General features: G+C 36.9%; 1 protein-coding gene across 2 annotated transcripts in view; it reads left to right on the plus strand.

The window, feature by feature from the left end:
• HERC2 (HECT and RLD domain containing E3 ubiquitin protein ligase 2) overlaps positions 1 to 20,122 on the plus strand; it is a 99,986-nt gene that overhangs the window by 65,417 nt on the left and 14,447 nt on the right. For both annotated transcript variants that reach the window (XM_005422698.2, XM_031058383.1), the window contains exons 57-80: positions 490 to 571; positions 670 to 813; positions 1,391 to 1,481; positions 2,881 to 3,058; positions 3,489 to 3,570; positions 3,653 to 3,824; positions 5,747 to 5,891; positions 6,542 to 6,767; positions 7,506 to 7,677; positions 8,226 to 8,412; positions 9,163 to 9,303; positions 9,459 to 9,650; positions 10,925 to 11,078; positions 12,144 to 12,251; positions 13,215 to 13,346; positions 13,868 to 14,026; positions 14,118 to 14,236; positions 14,622 to 14,747; positions 15,666 to 15,821; positions 15,969 to 16,084; positions 16,203 to 16,401; positions 17,553 to 17,767; positions 18,006 to 18,183; positions 18,991 to 19,152. In XM_005422698.2, coding sequence (XP_005422755.1) covers positions 490 to 571; positions 670 to 813; positions 1,391 to 1,481; positions 2,881 to 3,058; positions 3,489 to 3,570; positions 3,653 to 3,824; positions 5,747 to 5,891; positions 6,542 to 6,767; positions 7,506 to 7,677; positions 8,226 to 8,412; positions 9,163 to 9,303; positions 9,459 to 9,650; positions 10,925 to 11,078; positions 12,144 to 12,251; positions 13,215 to 13,346; positions 13,868 to 14,026; positions 14,118 to 14,236; positions 14,622 to 14,747; positions 15,666 to 15,821; positions 15,969 to 16,084; positions 16,203 to 16,401; positions 17,553 to 17,767; positions 18,006 to 18,183; positions 18,991 to 19,152 — 3,636 coding nt within the window. The remainder of the gene's footprint in view (positions 1 to 489; positions 572 to 669; positions 814 to 1,390; positions 1,482 to 2,880; positions 3,059 to 3,488; positions 3,571 to 3,652; positions 3,825 to 5,746; positions 5,892 to 6,541; positions 6,768 to 7,505; positions 7,678 to 8,225; positions 8,413 to 9,162; positions 9,304 to 9,458; positions 9,651 to 10,924; positions 11,079 to 12,143; positions 12,252 to 13,214; positions 13,347 to 13,867; positions 14,027 to 14,117; positions 14,237 to 14,621; positions 14,748 to 15,665; positions 15,822 to 15,968; positions 16,085 to 16,202; positions 16,402 to 17,552; positions 17,768 to 18,005; positions 18,184 to 18,990; positions 19,153 to 20,122) is intronic.

Here is a 20,122-nt window from a genome sequence, read left to right on the forward strand (position 1 = left end):
TACTTGTACTTGGCAATTGTACAATAGGAATTTCAGCCCAGTGTGCAGCCATTTACAGGTCATTTTAATATAACACAAGATGAGATAGATCCCAAATGCTTATCAATTTAAAATGTCATTCATTCATTAATTTGAAAATTATGTTGAAAGCATTTCTTCTGTTGATGTTGTGAAAGTATAGTATTGTATCCATAGAGTACCTTGAAGTTAACTTTTCATGTATTCTTCAGTTTTCTCAAGAAAACCTTACTAAAAGAAAGTCCTTGTTTATATGACCTTTCATTTTTTATCAGGTTTTATATTTATCATAGTTTCAGTATTAAATTTTTTAATTGATTTTTGTCCTTTGCCTGGTGTAATATTAATTGGCATGTGTGAAGCATCTGAAAGTACCTGTTAGATTAAGTGGTTTATCACTTCAGACACTTCTTTTTACAGTGTAAAATGTTGAGGTGAATTGTAATGGTTTCTATTTCCTGCCTGCTCTAGATAAAAGTCCCTTCCTTTTCTGAAACCCTGTCTGCTTTGAATGTTGTGCAAGTAGCTGGAGGATCCAAAAGCCTTTTTGCAGGTAACATAAGTTTAAAATAAATGTTATTATTTAAGGGCAGAAGCAGATTCTGAATTGGCAAATGCTAATGGTGTTTGAAACTTTTTTCTTTCTTTTAGTGACTGTAGAGGGTAAAGTGTATGCCTGTGGAGAAGCCACAAATGGAAGGTTGGGTTTAGGAATATCCAGTGGAACTGTGCCTATTCCCCGCCAGATTACAGCTCTCAGCAACTATGTAGTGAAGAAGGTGGCTGTTCACTCAGGTACTGACTATTTCTGTCCTTATATACATAAATGTAACATATTAAACCTGAAAGTAGTTCTCTGCAGTTTTCTTGGGTGCTGTGATGCCCTAGCATATCAGATTTTTTTTTAAATAAATACAGGTTATTGAATTCTGTCTGTTGTATACTGTGTCAGATTAAATGTAATGGTTCTGTTATTAAATTCTGTGAATTTAGACCGTACAAGTTTCCTTATTTGCTGGAAGGTAACTTTGGTGTTTCCATTTGGTTGAAAGAAGGTATTTTCATTTTTAATATTTCCAGATGGTGGGTTTGTTTTTGTCATTATTTTTTCTTGCAGCTCTGAAAATAATAAATTGAGTGATTATTGGTTTGGTGGTTTTTTTTTGTTTTTAAACGTACCAGGAGACCTACTGTCACAAAAATTTTTTATTTTAAATTAAATCACATAAAAGCTCCAGAGAAAATAAGTAATGTGTAAGGAGCTGAAAGGCTGGTACAGTTGCATTGTAGAAGAACAGCAGTGTTAAATTGTTGCTAAGACCTGCTGCCTGCTTGAAAGCTCAAAAATGTAAATATATGTTCACAATTTCAGGTGGCCGGCATGCTATGGCATTGACTGTTGATGGAAAGGTGTTTTCGTGGGGTGAAGGAGATGATGGAAAACTTGGTCACTTCAGTCGAATGTGAGGACACCCAATTTGTCTGTATTTCAGTAGAAGATTTGTGTTGAATGTTACAGCACAGCTGTCCACCACTATTGACAAAAACAGTGTTTTTAATACAGTAGAAATAAAAAAATGTTTTATAAGAAGGCTTTTTTCCCCACAGTATATTCCAGTTTGTGGTGCAGCATTTGTAGCAGGCTTCAGCCATTTAGAAAGGAGACATTCAATTTAGATAATTCTTAGAAAGATGGATAAGATCTTGACTAGTATTTTCAAATTTCACTGATGAAATTCCATACTTTTGGACATGCAGTTTTTGTTTACTTTTATAAAGTATGGTTTTCAGAAGTGTCTTGAGCAGTGAAACCATAGCATTTTTGTATTCCTGAGCTGTAACAGCTGTAACAGTTCATAACTTGTCATTTTATAACCCTTTCTTTAGACTTCAATTCACAGACTTGTTGGCCAGAAATAAACTTCTTCCACTTTTTAGTAATAGTAGTTTAATCTTCCACAGGACAGCATTAAGAGAAAATTGAATTTTTTAAGATTTTACTTTGTATGTACCCACAGAACAGTATTTTGAAAGGAAAAAACCCTGATAAACAAAGCCCATTGGTAAATACTTCTGTCATTCTGATATATTTTGAGGACCTGCCCATAATACATACAAAATTAAATCAATGGTTAATATGTTACAGCAAATAAATTTTTAAAAGGCTGGGTCAGACTGATGGAAAAGGAAGTCCAGAGGAGAGTAGTATTACTATTTATTGCTCAACTGATTCATGTTTTATGTAATTTTACTGAAAGTGAGATTTGGAACTCCTGGGCATTTCATAGTAGAAATATGTCCAGAGGCCATTCATAATTTTGTAGCATCTTATTAGTGGTTCTGGTACACCAATATTAGGAAATCTTGAGTTGAATCCTTTTTTGGAATTAAGAGAACACTGTAACCACATGAAGAGTAAATGTTAGCAGTACTCACATAGAAGTCTAACAGCAAATTCTAGTTTTCATTTCTCTGTTGTGAAGAGCAAAGTTGGGATGGTAATGTCATCTCTTAATCTTACTGTGTGTCCACTGCTAATAACTCACTCAGCTTTGGGCAGTGACAGGAAATTAGTTTTCAGTTTCTATTATGTACTGCTTAATTGATTGATTTTGAATTTCTCGCCTAAGTTTGGCTGCATATACATAAAATATTCTTTAAATAAACTTTGAAGTACATTAAAATAGTGTAAACCTTGGATTTATGGTGCTGCTAAAAAGTACATCTTGGAATCAGAGTATTGCATATTACTTTATCTTGAGGTTACTGTTAGTTATTGCACAATGTGTATTGCAAGAGTTGGAGTATATTGTGTGGCTATTTTTTGACTAACACAATGGGTTTGTTGTTCATTTTCTCCAGGAACTGTGATAAACCCAGGCTGATCGAAGCGTTAAAAACCAAACGCATCCGTGATATTGCCTGCGGCAGCTCTCACAGTGCTGCTATTACCTCCAGTGGGGAACTGTATACCTGGGGTCTTGGAGAGTATGGAAGACTAGGACATGGAGATAATACCACACAGCTGAAGCCTAAGATGGTAAAATTAATGTTTCCTGTTTCTGATGAAATGCAAATGTGTTTAATAAATTACAGCAGCATGAGGCTAAAGTAGCAAAAAACATGAAGGGAGTATGAAGGCATTGTTTTGGAGTGATCTAAATTAGATTTTGATACCTGTACCTCTAGTGAAAGTAAAGCTGTTTCAGAAAAGCCAAAAAGATCCAGTCTCTTTCTTGGGAAGTGATGTAAAATGGCAACTGCTGCATTCAGCATTCATGTCCTGCATCTACTTTGATGCATAGCTGGAAGCTGCCATGTAGCAGTGTTAGATTCTGGACATGGCTGTGTAGTTCTTTGCTCAGGCTGGGCACAATGACCGAGATGAGTCATAAGACCTTGGACATATTTATAAGGTTTTAAAACACAATTTATTTGAAAACTTCTTTCTTACTCCTTCTGTTTTGTAGGTTAAAGTGCTCCTTGGCCACCGAGTCATTCAGGTTGCATGTGGAAGCAGAGATGCTCAGACTCTTGCTTTGACAGATGAAGGTAGGAATATCTTGTTCCAGAAGCTTTCTAGCGCACGAAAGTACTGTGATCATTGTTTGACTTGCAATTTGATGTTTGTTAGGCTTGGTGTTTTCTTGGGGTGATGGTGATTTTGGAAAACTGGGCCGAGGAGGAAGTGAAGGATGCAACATTCCTCAGAACATCGAAAGGCTGAACGGCCAAGGCGTTTGTCAAATCGAATGTGGTGCACAGTTCTCGTTGGCACTGACCAAGTCAGGAGTGGTATGGACATGGTATGTTACATTTGCCAGGAAGTATCTACCAAACAGTTGCTCTCTGTTGTATTTAATGCTTTTTTGACTCCATTTGTGCCTTACCTGTGTGCTTTTTCTTTTACACTGGCAGCTCTTCCAGGCAAGCTGCATCCATTTAATCACTCTTAACACTGTAGCGTGCTTTCCTGTTTGCTCTACTCTGTTAGAATGCCTGGCTCCTATTGAATTAGAGGCAGAAAGGGAAGATCATTTTTTCTCTTGGCCACCATAAGACAGGTAAAGGAATGTTAAGAGTGGAGAAGAAAAATGAAAACTTGAGAGCCATAGCTTGGACTATGAAGCCTACAGCTAAAGCAGGGACTTGAGAGAGTAAGGATGCAGGAGAGTAAGGAAGTAAGCTGAAATTCAGAGCAGATGGAAAGAACTTCCTTGGGAACACAGGAGCACAACAACAGCTTGTTGCTGCTCAGAAGGCCCATGAGTTGTCAGTAACTATGCCTTCGAGCAAGAATTGGTATGAGATGATCACTGAGAGCTACTCAGATATGGTTTTATTTTTCTCCTCTTTGCCTGCTTGCTTCTGCTTTGTTTTGAACACAAATCTCACTTTTTGAATTTTTAAACCTTTTTGTGAAATCTGAGAGCTTACTGCATGGCAGGTCAACTTTAGGGCACTAATCAGATCAAGGTCTTACCCCATTCTTGTGTAATAAGACTGTGACCTATTTGATGTATATTAAAACTAAGTAGACTTAAACCAATCATTTTTGTTGTGTTGTCAGCAGTTGCTGAATAACATAAAGAGAAATCCTCAAACTTTCATTTTTATAAGTTGCTACTACTGTTAAAAGGAGGAGAAGTTTTTAACAGACGTGCTGTTTTCAGAGTGGCCACTGGAAATTGTATTTTTTTCTTTGCTCTCAGTCTAATTTTTTTTTGTAGCGACAGAAGTAGCAAGAGGAAAGATAATTTGACAGTCTTTTTTTTAAAGAACTCATGCCAAAACTCTTGTTTGTTTCTTCTTTGCCCTTGTTTTTCTCAACACTGCTACGTCTAGTCAAAAATCTACAGCTATTTCATGACATTACAAGTCTACAAGGAGATTTTTGGGTCTGTTTCAGCTGAGGATGGCTGGCTGAATTGCTTTTAAACTTTTATTCTTTTTAAATTTTTTAACGGTTTGAGGAAAAAAATCATGACTTCTGGGTAAAAAAATCATGACTTTAGGCAGGTAACAGTACTCTGTATCATGTTTCTCTCCAGCATAATATAACCTTTCTTCAGAAAAATTGGTGGTGAGCAAAAGAAACCAAGTGAGTGGTTATTAAAATATAGTGGAAGAAATAATCAGGGTTTTTTTGTTCTTTACTGACATTCTTGATGGAAGCATTTTAAGGTGTTTACTTCTGTGTATGCTATGTTTTTTAGTGCCACTTGTGTATAACAATTTTGGGTGAATTTAAATTATGGAGACCTGAGAATCTATATTGAGGCTTCCAACAATGGGAAAAAACCCTCAATTCTGAAAACATTTTAGTTCCCTGTGTATTTTTTCCATGGGAGCAGACTTAGGTTAAAGGTGATGTTGTTGTTTGGTTATCCTCCGTAGTTAAATATGCCCAAGTTTTATCAAACCACGTGAATTTTGGCCGTGTTTATAATTGCAGTAGAAGAAATTAAATGTAATACGAGTTGCTTTGCATACAAAAAATAGTCATAATTGTGCTCTTCTGTATTGAGGTGAGAAGCTACAGTGTAATAGAACTGAAGTTATCCTCATTCTTATACCTTTGGGATTCAGTTTTGAAGCATTTGCTAGTTGGGGTGTGTGTGTGTTTCAGGCAGTGATAAATGAAGTGTATTCAGTTGGGAACCTGCATTGAAGAGGAGTGTGTAAACAGTCCAGTTGTTCTGAGTGTTACATTTACTGTCTGTTGCAGGGGTAAGGGTGATTACTTCAGGCTAGGCCATGGCACAGATGTGCATGTGCGAAAGCCGCAGGTCGTGGAAGGACTGAGGGGCAAAAAGATTGTGCACGTGGCTGTGGGAGCACTCCACTGTCTGGCAGTGACTGACACTGGACAGGTATGTTGTGTGTCACCCTCCTTTCCCCCATGCAGAAAGGAATAAACTGTTTAGGAAGGGAAATATAACAGTATTGGTGCTGATTAAATGAAATAAAAATCCCAAATTTTATTTCTTTGCTTTTAAAAGTCCATCATAAATATAAACACAATTATAATTTAAAAAGTATTGGTATTTAAAATACTAGTATTGGAGTTAAAATACTTTTGTTATAGTAGCTTTTGTAGCGTTTTCCTTGTATTATCTCATGATCAGTTTTCTTCTTCTTACTCTGGAAATGCAGCAGCAGTCATAGTATTCTGGACAGATTTTTCAGCTTTATCATAATATTGTTTCAGATCTCCAATGTAATTACTAGGCAATTCTTCTAACTTACTGTGAACATTGAGTCATTTAGGAATCAACTGGTCAATTATAATTTGGTGATAATTTATGAATTCTCTGATAAAGTGCTGCTTTGACTGTTTTTTTCTTTTTCTGTATGATAATGCCTGCGTTATCTAATGGAGGGGGGAAATGTCACAATAGATTGTCTAAAGTGTCCTAGATTACTAGCAGAAATCACAGAATTCTTTTTAGGAATTTTTAAGACGGCGCTTAATTGAGATAAGCAGTGAAGCCAAGTAATACATGGAAATTTTTCCTGGCAGGTTTATGCTTGGGGTGACAATGACCATGGGCAGCAAGGCAATGGAACTACCACAGTCAATAGAAAACCCACTCTTGTCCAGGGCTTGGAAGGCCAGAAGATCACTCGGGTTGCCTGTGGGTCTTCCCACAGTGTAGCATGGACAACAGTGGATGTAGCTACACCATCTGTTCATGAGCCAGTGCTTTTCCAGACAGCAAGGGACCCTTTAGGTGCTTCTTATCTTGGTTGGTATTTCTTGCCTTATTTTGTTTTTCCTTTACTGCCATTGGTGTGTTTGTTTTGTGTGTGGTTTAGTAGGTGATAGAAGAGTGCAAAAGAAAATGGTTTAGAAAAAAAAATCACAAAACAACAAAATACATCTCTGGTAAAAAAAAAAGCCCAACCAAAACTCTTCATGGAAGTGGAACTTTGAGGAAGCATGTTGCATTTTAATTTAAAACACCCTAAGGAGTTTCTCTTTATGGAGGTAATGATAGATGAATGTTACACTAGTATTAATCTTACGCATTGCCTCTTGTTTCTAAGGTAAGTGAGTTAAGAATTAGGGAATCAAAACAGCAGTCTTTTGCATTGAATATGAAAGCATCAAACATCTTGCAAATTAAGCTTTTTCATGACCAAAGCAATTTGTACCTAATATATTATTCTTGTTATTTCAGAATGTTTGTGTAAGTAAAACTTGTTTTAGGTGCTGATCACTAAAATTTTTATGTCTGTTATTGCCTTAATCCTCATAAGTGAGTAACAAGATCAAATACTGTATTATGAAAGCCCTTGTTGGAAAGCCACAGTATTAATTTTCAATAATAATTGTAACTGTAGGCACTGCAGTTTAAGAATCTTCTGTAGAGTTAGTTTTAGTCATCTCTTCTGATTTAACAAGAGGTCAGATAAACCATGTCCTTTTATGTATTATACCATTAAAAAGTGCTTACCTTCTCTTTCCCCCTGCCTCTTTTTAGGTGTTCCTTCAGATGCAGATTCTTCTGCTGCCAGTAACAAAATCAGTGGGGCCAACAGTTCCAAGCCGAATCGCCCTTCACTTGCTAAGATTCTCCTGTCACTTGATGGGAACGTTGCCAAACAGCAGGCATTGTCTCACATACTCATAGCATTACAGATCATGTATGCCAGGTAGGCATGGAAACATTCTTTCTGTTGCAGAGCAAAAGATGATATAACTTGCCATCTATTAGGGACTCTTGAGTCAGGGATAAATTGTTTTAACTCCTCAGGATGGGCCTAAGCTTCATCTAAATTTTCTTTTGATGTTGATGTTAGCTTTGATGTTTATGTTAGTTTTGTTATGTTTAAAGAAATTTCTGTTGCCTGGGGAAGAAATCGTTCATTCAGAAATGCTCAAGTAAATTATGTAGAAACTGTGTAAGAAAATCATGATGGATGGATGATATGGAGGAAGCAGTAGAGGGCAGAGTGGAAATAACAATAAAACTTTGCAGTGCTGTCATTGTTAGTAGAGAACAGAGTATTTGTGCTAAAATTTATAAAGAGAAACTCATGTTAAACATTTAAGCATCAGGCCCAAGGGGGAATAACAATGAACTACCCTCTAGATTCTACAGCTTGGAAAACTTATTTTCTTAAGACAAGCTAATAAAATTTTTTAAGTTCAACAAGGAAGTGTAATTAGATTTACTTTAATCCATCCTAAATGATTTCAGGGACGCAGTTGTTGGAGCATTGATGCCTGCAAGTATGATTGCACCAGTAGAATGTCCCACTTCATCACCAGCCCCCCCATCAGATGCCACTTCTGCAGGAAGCCCTGCAAATGGAGATGAATGTGTGCTTGTGGGAGATATTGAAGAGAGGCTGAGCCCAAACCCGTGGCAGGACAGGAGAGGAGAGGTAAAGTGTCGCATTGTTTTTTTTTCATTAGTTTTTAACTGTAAAGCTGACAAATATTTCAATTAGTCTGATTGTAGCAGAGATTAAAAAATGCCTTCATGCTCTAATTTCAGGACTAGGTTCTCTGCACATGTCAGATTTGAAAAAAGTAAACTTTTAGTGTAAGATCAGTTTTGACCTTTCAGAAAGCTTTGTGTCATTTAAATGCAATCGTGATGATTTCTAACATTATTGTAGAGATATTGAATTCATTTCACAGGAGTGATATTAAAAAAAAGTCAAGAATAGCAGAATATTTGACCATTATTTAATGAAATTTAGTTGTAAACTTGGGTAACTGATGTAGACATGAAGCCTAGAATAAAATTCTACTATGTTGATTTCTAACTGCTAACAGAAGCAGAGAAAAGAAGAGGCTTGCTGCTGAAAAGGTCTTTTGCATTTATAAACTGTGAACTTGATATGTATTTTCAGGGCTTCCTTTCTGCTTCATGGACTTTTCTGCAGGCACTGATGTTTTTTGTATGTTTTTGTAGCAGGTGGCACTGAGGGGAGTGTTTGCTGTTTTATGCACACTAGGAAAAAAATAGAAGTTAAAATACAGGCAGCGAATCTGTTGGTTTTGAACTTATGGCTGTTTTTAAATTGCTGCTGTCTTTGAGCACTAGACCTTATAATAAACACTTAAACTCTTAAAGGTTTTACAGTGTCTTGTTGAAGATTTCATGAGTTATTATTTGTTCTGGCTAGGTTGTTCCTTCAGAAGATGCTGTGACACCATCTGCTGTGACTCCCTCAGCTGCTGCTGCCTCTTCCCGTCCTTTCATTCCAGTCACAGATGATCCTGGAGCTGCCAGTATTATTGCAGAAACCATGACAAAAACCAAAGAGGTAATGTTGTCAATACTCTTCTCAAAACTGAAGTCCTTACCATGCTTTTATCAAGCAGTTTTTCTGGTTTTTGCACTTGAAAAGTTACTCTGTAAATGACTGCATTTTTAAAAATCTGTGCAAAGACAGAGGGATGTTTGCTGTTTGTTTTGTAGGATGTGGAAAGCCAGAGTAAGGTGTCTGGCCCAGAACCACAGTACTTGGATGAGTTTACAAGTCTCCTGGTACCAGATGACACGCGTGTCATGGTTGACCTGCTGAAGCTTGCGGTGTCCAACCGAGCAGGGGAGAAGGGAAGAGATGTTCTCTCAGCTGTGCTGTCTGGCATGGGCACAGCTTACCCACAGGTCAGCTTTTGCTTCTGTTGCATTTTAACTGTGCCCTTTTTATACTAGTTTGCTGAAGTATTTTCTTGAAATGGAAATGCAGTTTGGCATCCTGAGAAATTTGCTACACATGAAAATTTGAGCTAAGCTTAAATGCATGTGAGCTTTAACTGTTTTAATGAAAATACTATGTGAATATATGCATGTGCTGCAGATGTCAGTAACAGACTAATTTGTCCATTTTTCATGCTGCAATTAGACATTAAGATAAAATGTATTTGTGTACTGACCAAGTGTCAGTGGGTATTGGAATGAAGTTGAGTTAACCAAGTTCTATTCACTCGATCTGTAGAATGTTAGTTAAAAAACTTCCATGATGGGAGTTTTTTTGCATCTGAGTTTATTTTTCAAATTGATGCAGTCATTATTAATAGCTAAAAATGCTGTTAGTATATTGTATTGTTAATGATAAAGTGAATCTTCTGAATTGTTAAGATGTACATTTCATGCATTGCAGCTTCTGATTTTTTACGAAGTATCTATGGTTGTGAGGTTTTTTTTGACATAGCTGCAGAATGTAACAAATCATAAATTATTTATAGAATATGTGTGTACAGTGATGAGCTGAAAGCTGTTTAATAGTTCTGTTAGCTTTACCTTTCAACTAGTAATTTTCCTAATGAGTAACAATACATTTTTTTTAAGATTTCTAAAACTGTTACTCCCCCTGCCCAATTTGTGGTGATTAGCTATGCATATTTATGTTGGGTTTGAGTTTTCCCAGTCAAATTACGTACACACTGTATATGCACTTTTACATAAATTCTGGCTTTCTTTATTATCAATAGTGAGTAACTGAACAGCTTTGTGTTTGTGTGGGATTTTTGTGTTTTGGAGACAGAATTTTTATTCAAAACTCTTTTAATATTAGTACCTTTGGCATTTCCTCCCTAAACAGGTTTTGCAATATTTCATACTAGGTAAATATTTATAACTTTCCATGCTGGTGTATGCCCTATAGTTTAGATTTAATAGTTTTCTTTTTCTGTAAGGGAAAACAATTATTTGTGTTGTCATTTACTTACTGAAAACTGAAGTTTTTTGGCCTTTAGTTTTAGGAGTTTTTCTAGCTCCAACACTACCAAAAAGAGTATTTTTGAGTTAATATGATGGTTTTGAAACAGATTTCCAAAACCAAGTTATTTATTTTAAATTTGGGAAGAATGGTAATTTGCTTAGATTTCTTGGGTTAATCAAACATACAGTTTATAAAATGTGTATTTTTCTTTTCCTAGGTTGCTGATATGTTGTTGGAGCTTTGTGTCACAGAACTAGAAGATGTAGCAACTGATTCACAAAGTGGTCGCCTCTCTTCACAACCAGTTGTGGTAGAGAGCAGCCATCCATATACTGATGATACATCTTCTAGTGGCACAGTTAAAATACCAGGTACAGAATTCTTAGAGTTATGTTGCTAAGATTTAATTATTTTTAAGCCTGCCTGCATTAAGTTGCTCCTCAGCTTACAAAGTTATGTATTGAACTTCTAAAGCCATGTTGTGTGTCCTGTTGCTATAAAAAAGTATTTCTTGAAGCTGATTTCTTACATGCTGATGAAAATCTCAGTTCTGCACAATATGTATTCCTGGGTTCACTGGGTGTGATTCCAGTTGCAAATCATTGCTGTTCTCCATTTAGTTATGAAGCTGAGAAGGACTGAGTCTTTTTCAGGTTTAGTAATTGAAAACTCATCTCCTGGTCTTGAGCAAGGGAAATAGTTCTTTATTTTAATGCTGTCTTTTCATTTAGTGCTTCCTTCAGTAATATACCTAGTGTGGGATTCATATTCTCTGAACCTGAGAGAAGCAGAGAAAATAATGATCAAAACAATTCTTATCTCATTTGCTGCTCCTGTGTTGTGCCAAAGTAGAATGAAATATGGAGATTGTTTACCCAGAATTATGGTGTTTTGTTTCCTTGGTCTATCAGGGCCAAGCACGTGTGCAGATTGTTGGTCAGCAGTCACGAGATTCTGTGCAGTTGAGTGCTTGTGCAGATTCAGTTTAGATGTAGTTTAATAAAGTATAGAACAGTATAATATAATAAAGTAATTAATTAGCCTTCTGATATCAATGGAGTCAGATGCATCATTCCTCCTGGACGTCAGGCAAAAATATCACCGATAACCTAGTACTTAGCAAAAGTTAGGGACAACAGAGAGCTATCTGCCTTAACTGTAAATAGGCATTTTTTTGTCTTTTGCAACTTTAGTCTTGGATGTTCTGATGTGGTCTTTTGTTAGCTAGCCCCATTCACATGAGTTTGCTGTGATTTAAGCCCTGCAATGAGAAGAAATTGCGGGCAAATAATGTCATTAAATCAAAAAAAGTTATTTTTATTAATCGGCACTATGGCTTCCAAACAACTGTTTGATTTCATGTGGGTTTCTGAACTACTGCATTTGTCTGTGCTGTTGATTGCTGTAGAAGTGTGTGATCTCTTTGTTCTGTTCAGGTGCTGAGGGGCTGAGGGTGGAGTTTGACCGGCAGTGTTCCACTGAGCGGCGCCATGATCCCCTCACCATAATGGACGGCGTCAACAGGATCGTGTCTGTCCGATCAGGTATGGATGGAGAGAGGGGGCTTCCCAAAAGTGTCCTGTGGGATTCACTCCCAAATGCTGAATGAAATGTGCCACTGCTTCTGACTGACTTCTTGTTAGGGATAGGCCAGTCAAAGAGATTGATAGTGTCTTTTAAACTAAAAAGTTCAGCATCCCTGCCAACATGTGTGAATTTCTGTATAATCAAAGTATATTTTAACAAATTGGAAAAGGATACTTATTTTGCTAGCTTTTTCCTGTTCAGGTAGTACATAGAGAAATTTCAGCTTTCATACAGTCAAGACAAATACTCTTCTGCTGTCAAATGCCCAAAATAATAGCTTGGTGCTCTTTTTTTCTGTTTCCTGCTCTGGCCTTTGTATGTGACACTACATGAATTCTTCACATCTTTAATCTTGATACCTCTGATTTATTTTTTAGTCACTATTAATTTCTAGTAGGTTTTGGAGGAATATTTTTAATCTCATCAAATTTTGTGTTGAACCTGCCCATACACTACATTATGTGCAAGGGTCTCAGTAGCTACTGCCTGTGTAGTCATAATGTAGGCTTTTCATGTTGACCCATTTTTCCTCAAAGGTGTTTCATTACTGAGATATTTTTGGTTGGTTCCTGGTTGGAAGCTGTAAAGCTTTGTTTAATGTACAGATTATTATATATTTTTGTAATATGAAAGATAATTTGAAAATAGGATGAGGAATTTTAGTAAGCTCTTGTAGTTGCCTCCTGCTTGTGGCATTAGGCTATCTGCTAGCAGTGCTAACTGAACTTTTTAAGACTTGGTTTTGAACTTTTTAAGACTTAATGTAACATCTTTACATTTATGCTCATGTACATTACATAGCTGATTTTCTTGAATGCCTTTGTGTGATGTTTATACTTTTTAACCAATTGCTATTGATGAGTGGCTCTGTATTGCTCAGACAGTGTAGCTGAGTATGTTTGTCTTGCCTGCTCTAACAGGTCGTGAGTGGTCAGATTGGTCTAGTGAACTGCGAATTCCTGGGGATGAGTTGAAGTGGAAGTTCATCAGTGATGGGTCTGTGAATGGATGGGGATGGCGATTCACAGTTTATCCTATCATGCCAGCTGCAGGTAAGGTATCACATACAGCATTTACAGGAGGCCAAGAGTAGATTTTACTACTACTACTTTGTTAGCTTTTTACACTGCACTTACTGCATGGTATTTGCATGCCAAAGTTCAATATTCATTTATATTTATACCAACGAAACACTTTCATTCATACTTTGGAAGCATTTTCAGCTGAGTCCTGAGAGGTGCACTTGTACACAGAGAAGAAAGAAAAATATTTTGTAGCCACTCTAGTTTGCCTCTTCATCAGTGAAGAGAGGATACTTCTGGGACACAAGTCATCTGAAATGCCCTTAATTTTTAAAATCCATCTGTTTTAAAATTATGTAAATTAAGTCATGAAAGTGCATTTTTCTTCCTGTCTCTTCAAAGGGAAGTAGAATAGATAACTCATGCAAACAAGCCCTCTAGAGTGCTGTGTTTGGTCAAATAAGTCCTGCTTATGTTCTGTTCTTATTTCAGTCTGAGGACAAGCCTTCCCCAGCTTTTTTTTTTCTGTTATTCCTTTTTGTTTCTTGCAGGCCCTAAAGACCTTCTCTCAGATCGTTGCATCCTTTCATGTCCCTCAATGGATTTGGTTACGTGTTTGTTGGATTTCCGCCTAAATTTTGCTTCCAACAGGAGCATAGTTCCTCGCTTGGCAGCTTCCCTTGCAGCTTGTGCTCAGCTGAGTGCCTTAGGTGAGTATAGTCTTAAAATTAGGTCTGTTTTTTTGAAGTTATAGTGATTGTTATAAGTAATTATGTTCTTTGTGTGCCTATTTTGCCTTAGCTGCTGGCCACAGAATGTGGGCCTTGCAGAGGCTTAGGAAGCTGCTCACCACAGAGTTTGGCCAGTCCATTAACATCAACCGGATCCTGGGGGACAACGAGGGAGAAACACGAGCTTTGGTGAGAAGGCACTGGTGCTCTCCTCTTCACATTTTTCACATTAAGATTAAAGTGCTAGCCCTGATGTGCAAGATATTTTGTGTTCATGGCAAAATAGGAAATGGGCGAAATAATACTCTTCTTGCACAGGTCTTCTGCAAGTCTGTAAAAAGTATTCCAGTTCAGAAAGGAAAAAATGACTGATTCCAAGACTTAACAGGTGTGCTTTTTGAATTGCCAAAAAGGCATAGAAATAAAATATTTTTTAACAAGTGAATGGAAATTGTATTTCACACAGCTAGTTTTAGGTTGGGAAGTTATTTCTGTTTTGTCACAGTCATGTAAATAATGTACTTCCTGTAATGCATGCACTATGACTAACTTTCTAGTTGTGTGGTGTCTCTAGAGTTTCACAGGGAGTGCTTTAGCTGCTTTGGTTAAAGGTCTTCCAGAAGCTTTGCAGCGACAGTTTGACTATGAAGACCCCATTGTGAGAGGTGGCAAACAATTGCTCCACAGCCCTTTCTTTAAGGTAACGCAGGACAATCAGTAAAGAACACATTAAAATAGTTGTGGATTTTTTTGAGATGTGCTAAGCTCACTTAGTTCTATATCAGTCATGTTTACTGACAAAATCAGAATCCTGTTTCTAAAAGGAGAATCAAATACACAGAACCAGAATCCTGCTTCTAAAAGGAGAATCAAGTACACAAATGAAAAATAAAGAGTACTTAGCTAGGTCGAGAAACTCAGGAAAACATCTTGTAAGCACACTTTTTGATTAGTGATTTTGAGTTTTCCTAATAGGAGTGTTGTATATTTCTATTCAGTTAGTTTAGTACTCTGAAGGTTTTTTACATCAAGTTGGAAAAAATGAAAATGTCTTAAAATGAACAAGTTGAAGAATTGTAGAGAAGAGCAAGAAGAATAAAAGGTGAAAAAGCCTCCTTTGTAATGTAGAAGTGAAACGAAGAGGTTTTACTGATCTTAGCAGAAAGAAGATCTTAAAAGTTCATAGAAGGAGAAAGTAATATGTTGTTCACAATATTAATCTGAAACATTGATTTTAAATTGAGTCAAGCTGAAGATCAATTGGAAATCCATTGAATTAGTTTAGAAATGGAAGGTAAATGTTAAGCACATGGGATTTGATGTGGAAAAGGTAATTAATCTGGGAATGTTTTTCACAGGGAGGTTTCAATTCAAAATTTTTGGATTGAAAGAGGAAATTAGATACCTAACCATGTGAGATAGTGGAGCTACACTTGATGGTATCCCATCCATGAGTGTAATGAAGATGGCTCTTAGTGACTTTAAGACTATCAAAGTCTTTGAGACTGTTCAGACCCTACTGGCCTATGAGCTGTTTATCTCTATCAAATGCTTACTGATTTTTATTGCATATTTTTGATACCTCTCTAAAATGGTTTTTTTTTTTGGTTGTCTGAAGGTGCTTGTGGCTCTTGCTTGTGATCTGGAGTTAGACACGCTCCCTTGCTGTGCAGAGACACACAAATGGGCCTGGTTCAGGAGATACTGCATGGCATCCAGGGTTGCTGTGGCCCTTGATAAAAGGACACCCTTACCTCGCCTGTTCCTTGATGAGGTACTGCAGGAATACTTCCAATGGTTAATGGAACATGTGGAAGTGTCTCATGTAAAAAGATATAATGAGTATGAGTTACTTTCTGCCAACTGTGATAGGAGTAATTGCTAACATGAATAGTGTTGTTTAATGCAAAATATTTCACAGGTGGCAAAGAAAATCCGAGAATTAATGGCAGATAATGAAAATATGGATGTTCTTCATGAGTGCCATGATGTCTTTAAGAGAGAACAGGATGAGCAGCTTGTCCAGTGGATGAATAGGTAATTTCTTTCAACTGTTGCTGGTTTGGTATTGTGATACTTTGTTGTCCAATGATAAACTGCCATTTTTGTGACTTTTAAAAAGCTTGTTTAAGATTTTGTTTTGCATTTCCTGCAGACGACCTGATGATTGGACACTTTCAGCTGGAGGCAGTGGAACCATTTATGGTTGGGGTCATAATCACAGAGGACAGCTTGGTGGAATTGAAGGAGCAAAGGTCAAAGTCCCAACTCCTTGTGAAGCTCTTGCCACCCTGAGACCAGTGCAATTAATTGGTGGTGAACAGACTCTGTTTGCAGTGACTGCTGATGGCAAAGTAAGGATATAACAAATGATTGATTCTTTGACTATCTTGAAATATTTCACCCTCATTCAGAATGGGTTTGGCTAAACAAAAAATAGTGTACACAGTACAGGGTTCATTATTACTGATAGCAGTAACTTGGTTTTTTGGTTTTTTTTGAAGAATCTGAACTGTACCAACCCTACCAGTATTTTCTAGGATTACAGTTACTATTGCATTAAACGGCTGAAACAAGAAATGTATTTGAGTTCTCAATTGAAAAATGTGATCAGATTTTGTCAAAGAAAGTTGGGTACAAGCAACATGCTCATGGAGTTCCCTAAAACAGGGGTGATTATTTCTCTCTAACAGGGGAGAGGTGTAATGTGAGATTGTTCAAGATCTAATTTCCTGGTGCTGAAATCCTGGGTGAAAAGGAATCTCAGTGCAGAAGTTTAGTATAAGGTGTAGGAGAATAAAAATCAGTGCATGAATTTGAAAAGTTTTTATTTTTATACAGATGGCAGCTGTTAAGGATGTGATAGAGAGTTTTAGCTATAGCTTTGTGTAACAGTTACATTCATCTAGTGAGGTACTGTAATGATTCCTTGGGTTCAGTATCATCCTTGTTAATAATTCACAGAAGGGTAAAGAGCAGATTAGTGGCATTTCTTGACATCATTCTGTTGAAAGAAATTATTTTCAGAGAGACACAAAGAGTGAAAAACAGTAATTAAAACTATTTATGAGATGGAAGGAAAAGAAGCAACTGTGTTTAGGTGTGCATATTCTACAGAAGAAAGAAAGAAAACTAGAATAGTGCTGCTTGGAAGGAGAGCTACAGGCAGTAGATGATTTTGTAATGCTATCAAGCAAAGCTAGGGTCCCTTGATAGTTTTACAAAATAAGCTTTAGTATTTCACACTAAATCCATTAAGTCAGTGAGATTTCTTAATGACTTGAATGTAACCACATTTTCCCAAATATTTTTTGTGAAATATTTCAAAATATCTCCTTATTTTCCAAAAGAGAAAATGAGACGCCTGTAAGAAACTGGGGTTTTTTTAGACTTTCCTTGAACTGCATTCTGACATCTATACATTAAGAATTCTTCTCTAGAATTCATTTCTAGGGAATGTTCTGCATGAGGCAAACAAAACTAAATTTTATTCTTTACTTTAAAGCTGTATGCCACTGGATATGGAGCAGGTGGTAGGCTTGGAATTGGAGGAACAGAATCAGTTTCTACTCCAACTTTACTGGAATCCATTCAGCACGTGTTCATAAAGAAAGTTGCAGTCAACTCAGGAGGAAAGCACTGTTTGGCATTGTCCTTTGAAGGAGAAGTTTATTCCTGGGGTGAGGCAGAGGATGGCAAACTTGGTCATGGAAACCGAAGGCAAGTAACACTTGAAAATTTACTTTAAAAAAGTGATTAATGGATACTTATCATAGTTGCTGTATATTAATGAATTTTTCTAGTCAAAAATAAATCCTTAGGATATGAAATTGGAGCAAAGCAGATACTCAGCGATTTTAGTGTCCTCATTCGCATTTTAAGAGAGGACTCTCTACACACTGGTGAATGTGAATAGCCTATCCCAGAAGTTTTGTCCAGACAGATGTTTTCTTTTCAGCCCTTGTGATCGCCCTCGTGTGATTGAGTCCCTGAGAGGCATAGAAGTGGTTGACATTGCTGCTGGGGGAGCACACAGCGCTTGCATTACAGCTGCAGGAGATCTTTTCACGTGGGGAAAGGGACGGTATGGACGCCTTGGCCATGGAGATAGTGAGGACCAACTAAAACCTAAACTGGTAAGAAACCTTTGGGGCACTCAGCAGTCTCAGTCCAGTTAATATCTTCTGATTATAATTTCTTGTATTTCTGTGTACAAAGAATGAAAGGGCAGAACAGTGGCATGTGTTTGTAAGAAATGAACAAGCTGCTGTGATTGTAAGGATAAAATGAAAGAGGAGTTGCAAAACTTTGCTTGTGGCCACCAAACAGCTTACAAGGAATTCATTTTAGAGTTTTAAAGAAAATTCAAAGAAATATGTGAAGTTTCGTGCTCCTTTGAATGTTGGATTTTGCCACCTTTCAGTAGTAGCAAGGATGTGATGTATGTGGGTCACCAACCCTTTACTTTGTGATTCCAGATCCCATACTTCATCACTAGGTGGCATCATTTCAAAAGATGCCGACTAAATTCAGATTATGATGCAAGTGCCCAAAAATTGTAAACAAGTAAAAGATTACTTGAAAATAAGATTTTTTTTCACATACTGTATTCAGTACAAGCCCAGAGTGCCTGAAACTATTTCAACAGAATATAGTCTTTGATAACCTTAGGTGTTTTGTATTGCTCTCCCTGACATTGAGGTAAAAAAAATTCAACTAGTTTGCCAATTAAAAGACAATAAATCCTGTGTTTAAAATATGTAGTTATTTTTCATTTTGCTGTTTGAAAAGAGCAAAGCTGTTAGAGTTGCCTTTATTCCTTGTTCCTGTGCTGTTTCAGACTTGTAGTTCCAGTCATGACCTCTCTAAGCTGTTTGTAATCTTTTGTGAAACTAAATAACTGAGTATTTTAAGGCAAACAAAACTGGGTGATTTCATTCCAGGTGGAAGCTCTCCAGGGTTACCGTGTGATTGATATAGCCTGTGGCAGTGGAGATGCACAGACACTGTGCCTCACTGATGATGATACAGTCTGGTCCTGGGGTGATGGAGATTATGGAAAACTTGGGAGAGGAGGCAGTGATGGCTGTAAAGTACCAATGAAGGTATTTCTGTGTAATTTTTTCATTGCTTTAGAAACTGTGATGTTGGTGGAGAATGCTGAAGACAGATTTGTCAATATGTGCAAACTTTCATCCATCCCGGAACATCAGGATTCTTCTGGTGGTTGTTAAGAGTGAACTTTATAGGCTACAGTAGCAGGACTTTAAGCTTTGTGCTGACTGTTAAAGATGCACTTGAAGGTTTTTCTTTGGAAAGCATTGCTGGTGTAAATAATACTGCTAATTTTAATTTGGTTCCAGTCAAAACATTAGGTTTTACCAAGAAATCTTCGTTTCCTTGTGTTAATAAATTTACAATAGTCATAAGGTCAATCTAGAAAGGGGTATCATTTAATTGAAAAGTAATCCTACTTTATATTAAACCTTTCTGTGAATGCATGGTTGACTTGGAACTTCTTCACATGTTATGGATGAAATCCCCATAGCCATTAAATTTGAGTTCCAGCATTTGTTATGAAGGTGAATGTTGCTTGTGTTTGAGAAATGTGTCTGTCACTGTGTATACCTATGCACAGTGGATTTTTTATCCTAAATCCAGAATCACACTTAATTACTTGAATACAGGTATCCAATATCATTCTGTTTCCAGCATGGTGTAACATAAAGTAAAAATAGGTTGTTTGTGTTTCATCAGTCAGTCCCATAGGACCGATGGTAAAGCAGCATAAGGTCCTATGCAGAATAAATAGGAAGGGTCTGCTAGAGATAGAAATATTTTTATGTCAGCAGACTCACACCCATGTCTTATAAGCAAAGGATGATTGAATGTTAATAGACAAAGCCTTATCATTTCTGCTGTAGGTAATAGCAGAGTAACTATGGGTAAAACATTCTAGAGGTGATCTTCAACAGTTTGTGAAATTTGAGCTTCTTTTTAGTATTTAAGGAGTAAATGGTAGAAAGATGAAAGAAGTGGAATTCTTCTAAATCATCTACATAAACATTTTTATTT

This window comes from Geospiza fortis, unplaced genomic scaffold (genome assembly GCF_000277835.1).
Source record: "Geospiza fortis unplaced genomic scaffold, GeoFor_1.0 scaffold366, whole genome shotgun sequence".
Lineage (NCBI taxonomy): Eukaryota > Metazoa > Chordata > Aves > Passeriformes > Thraupidae > Geospiza > Geospiza fortis.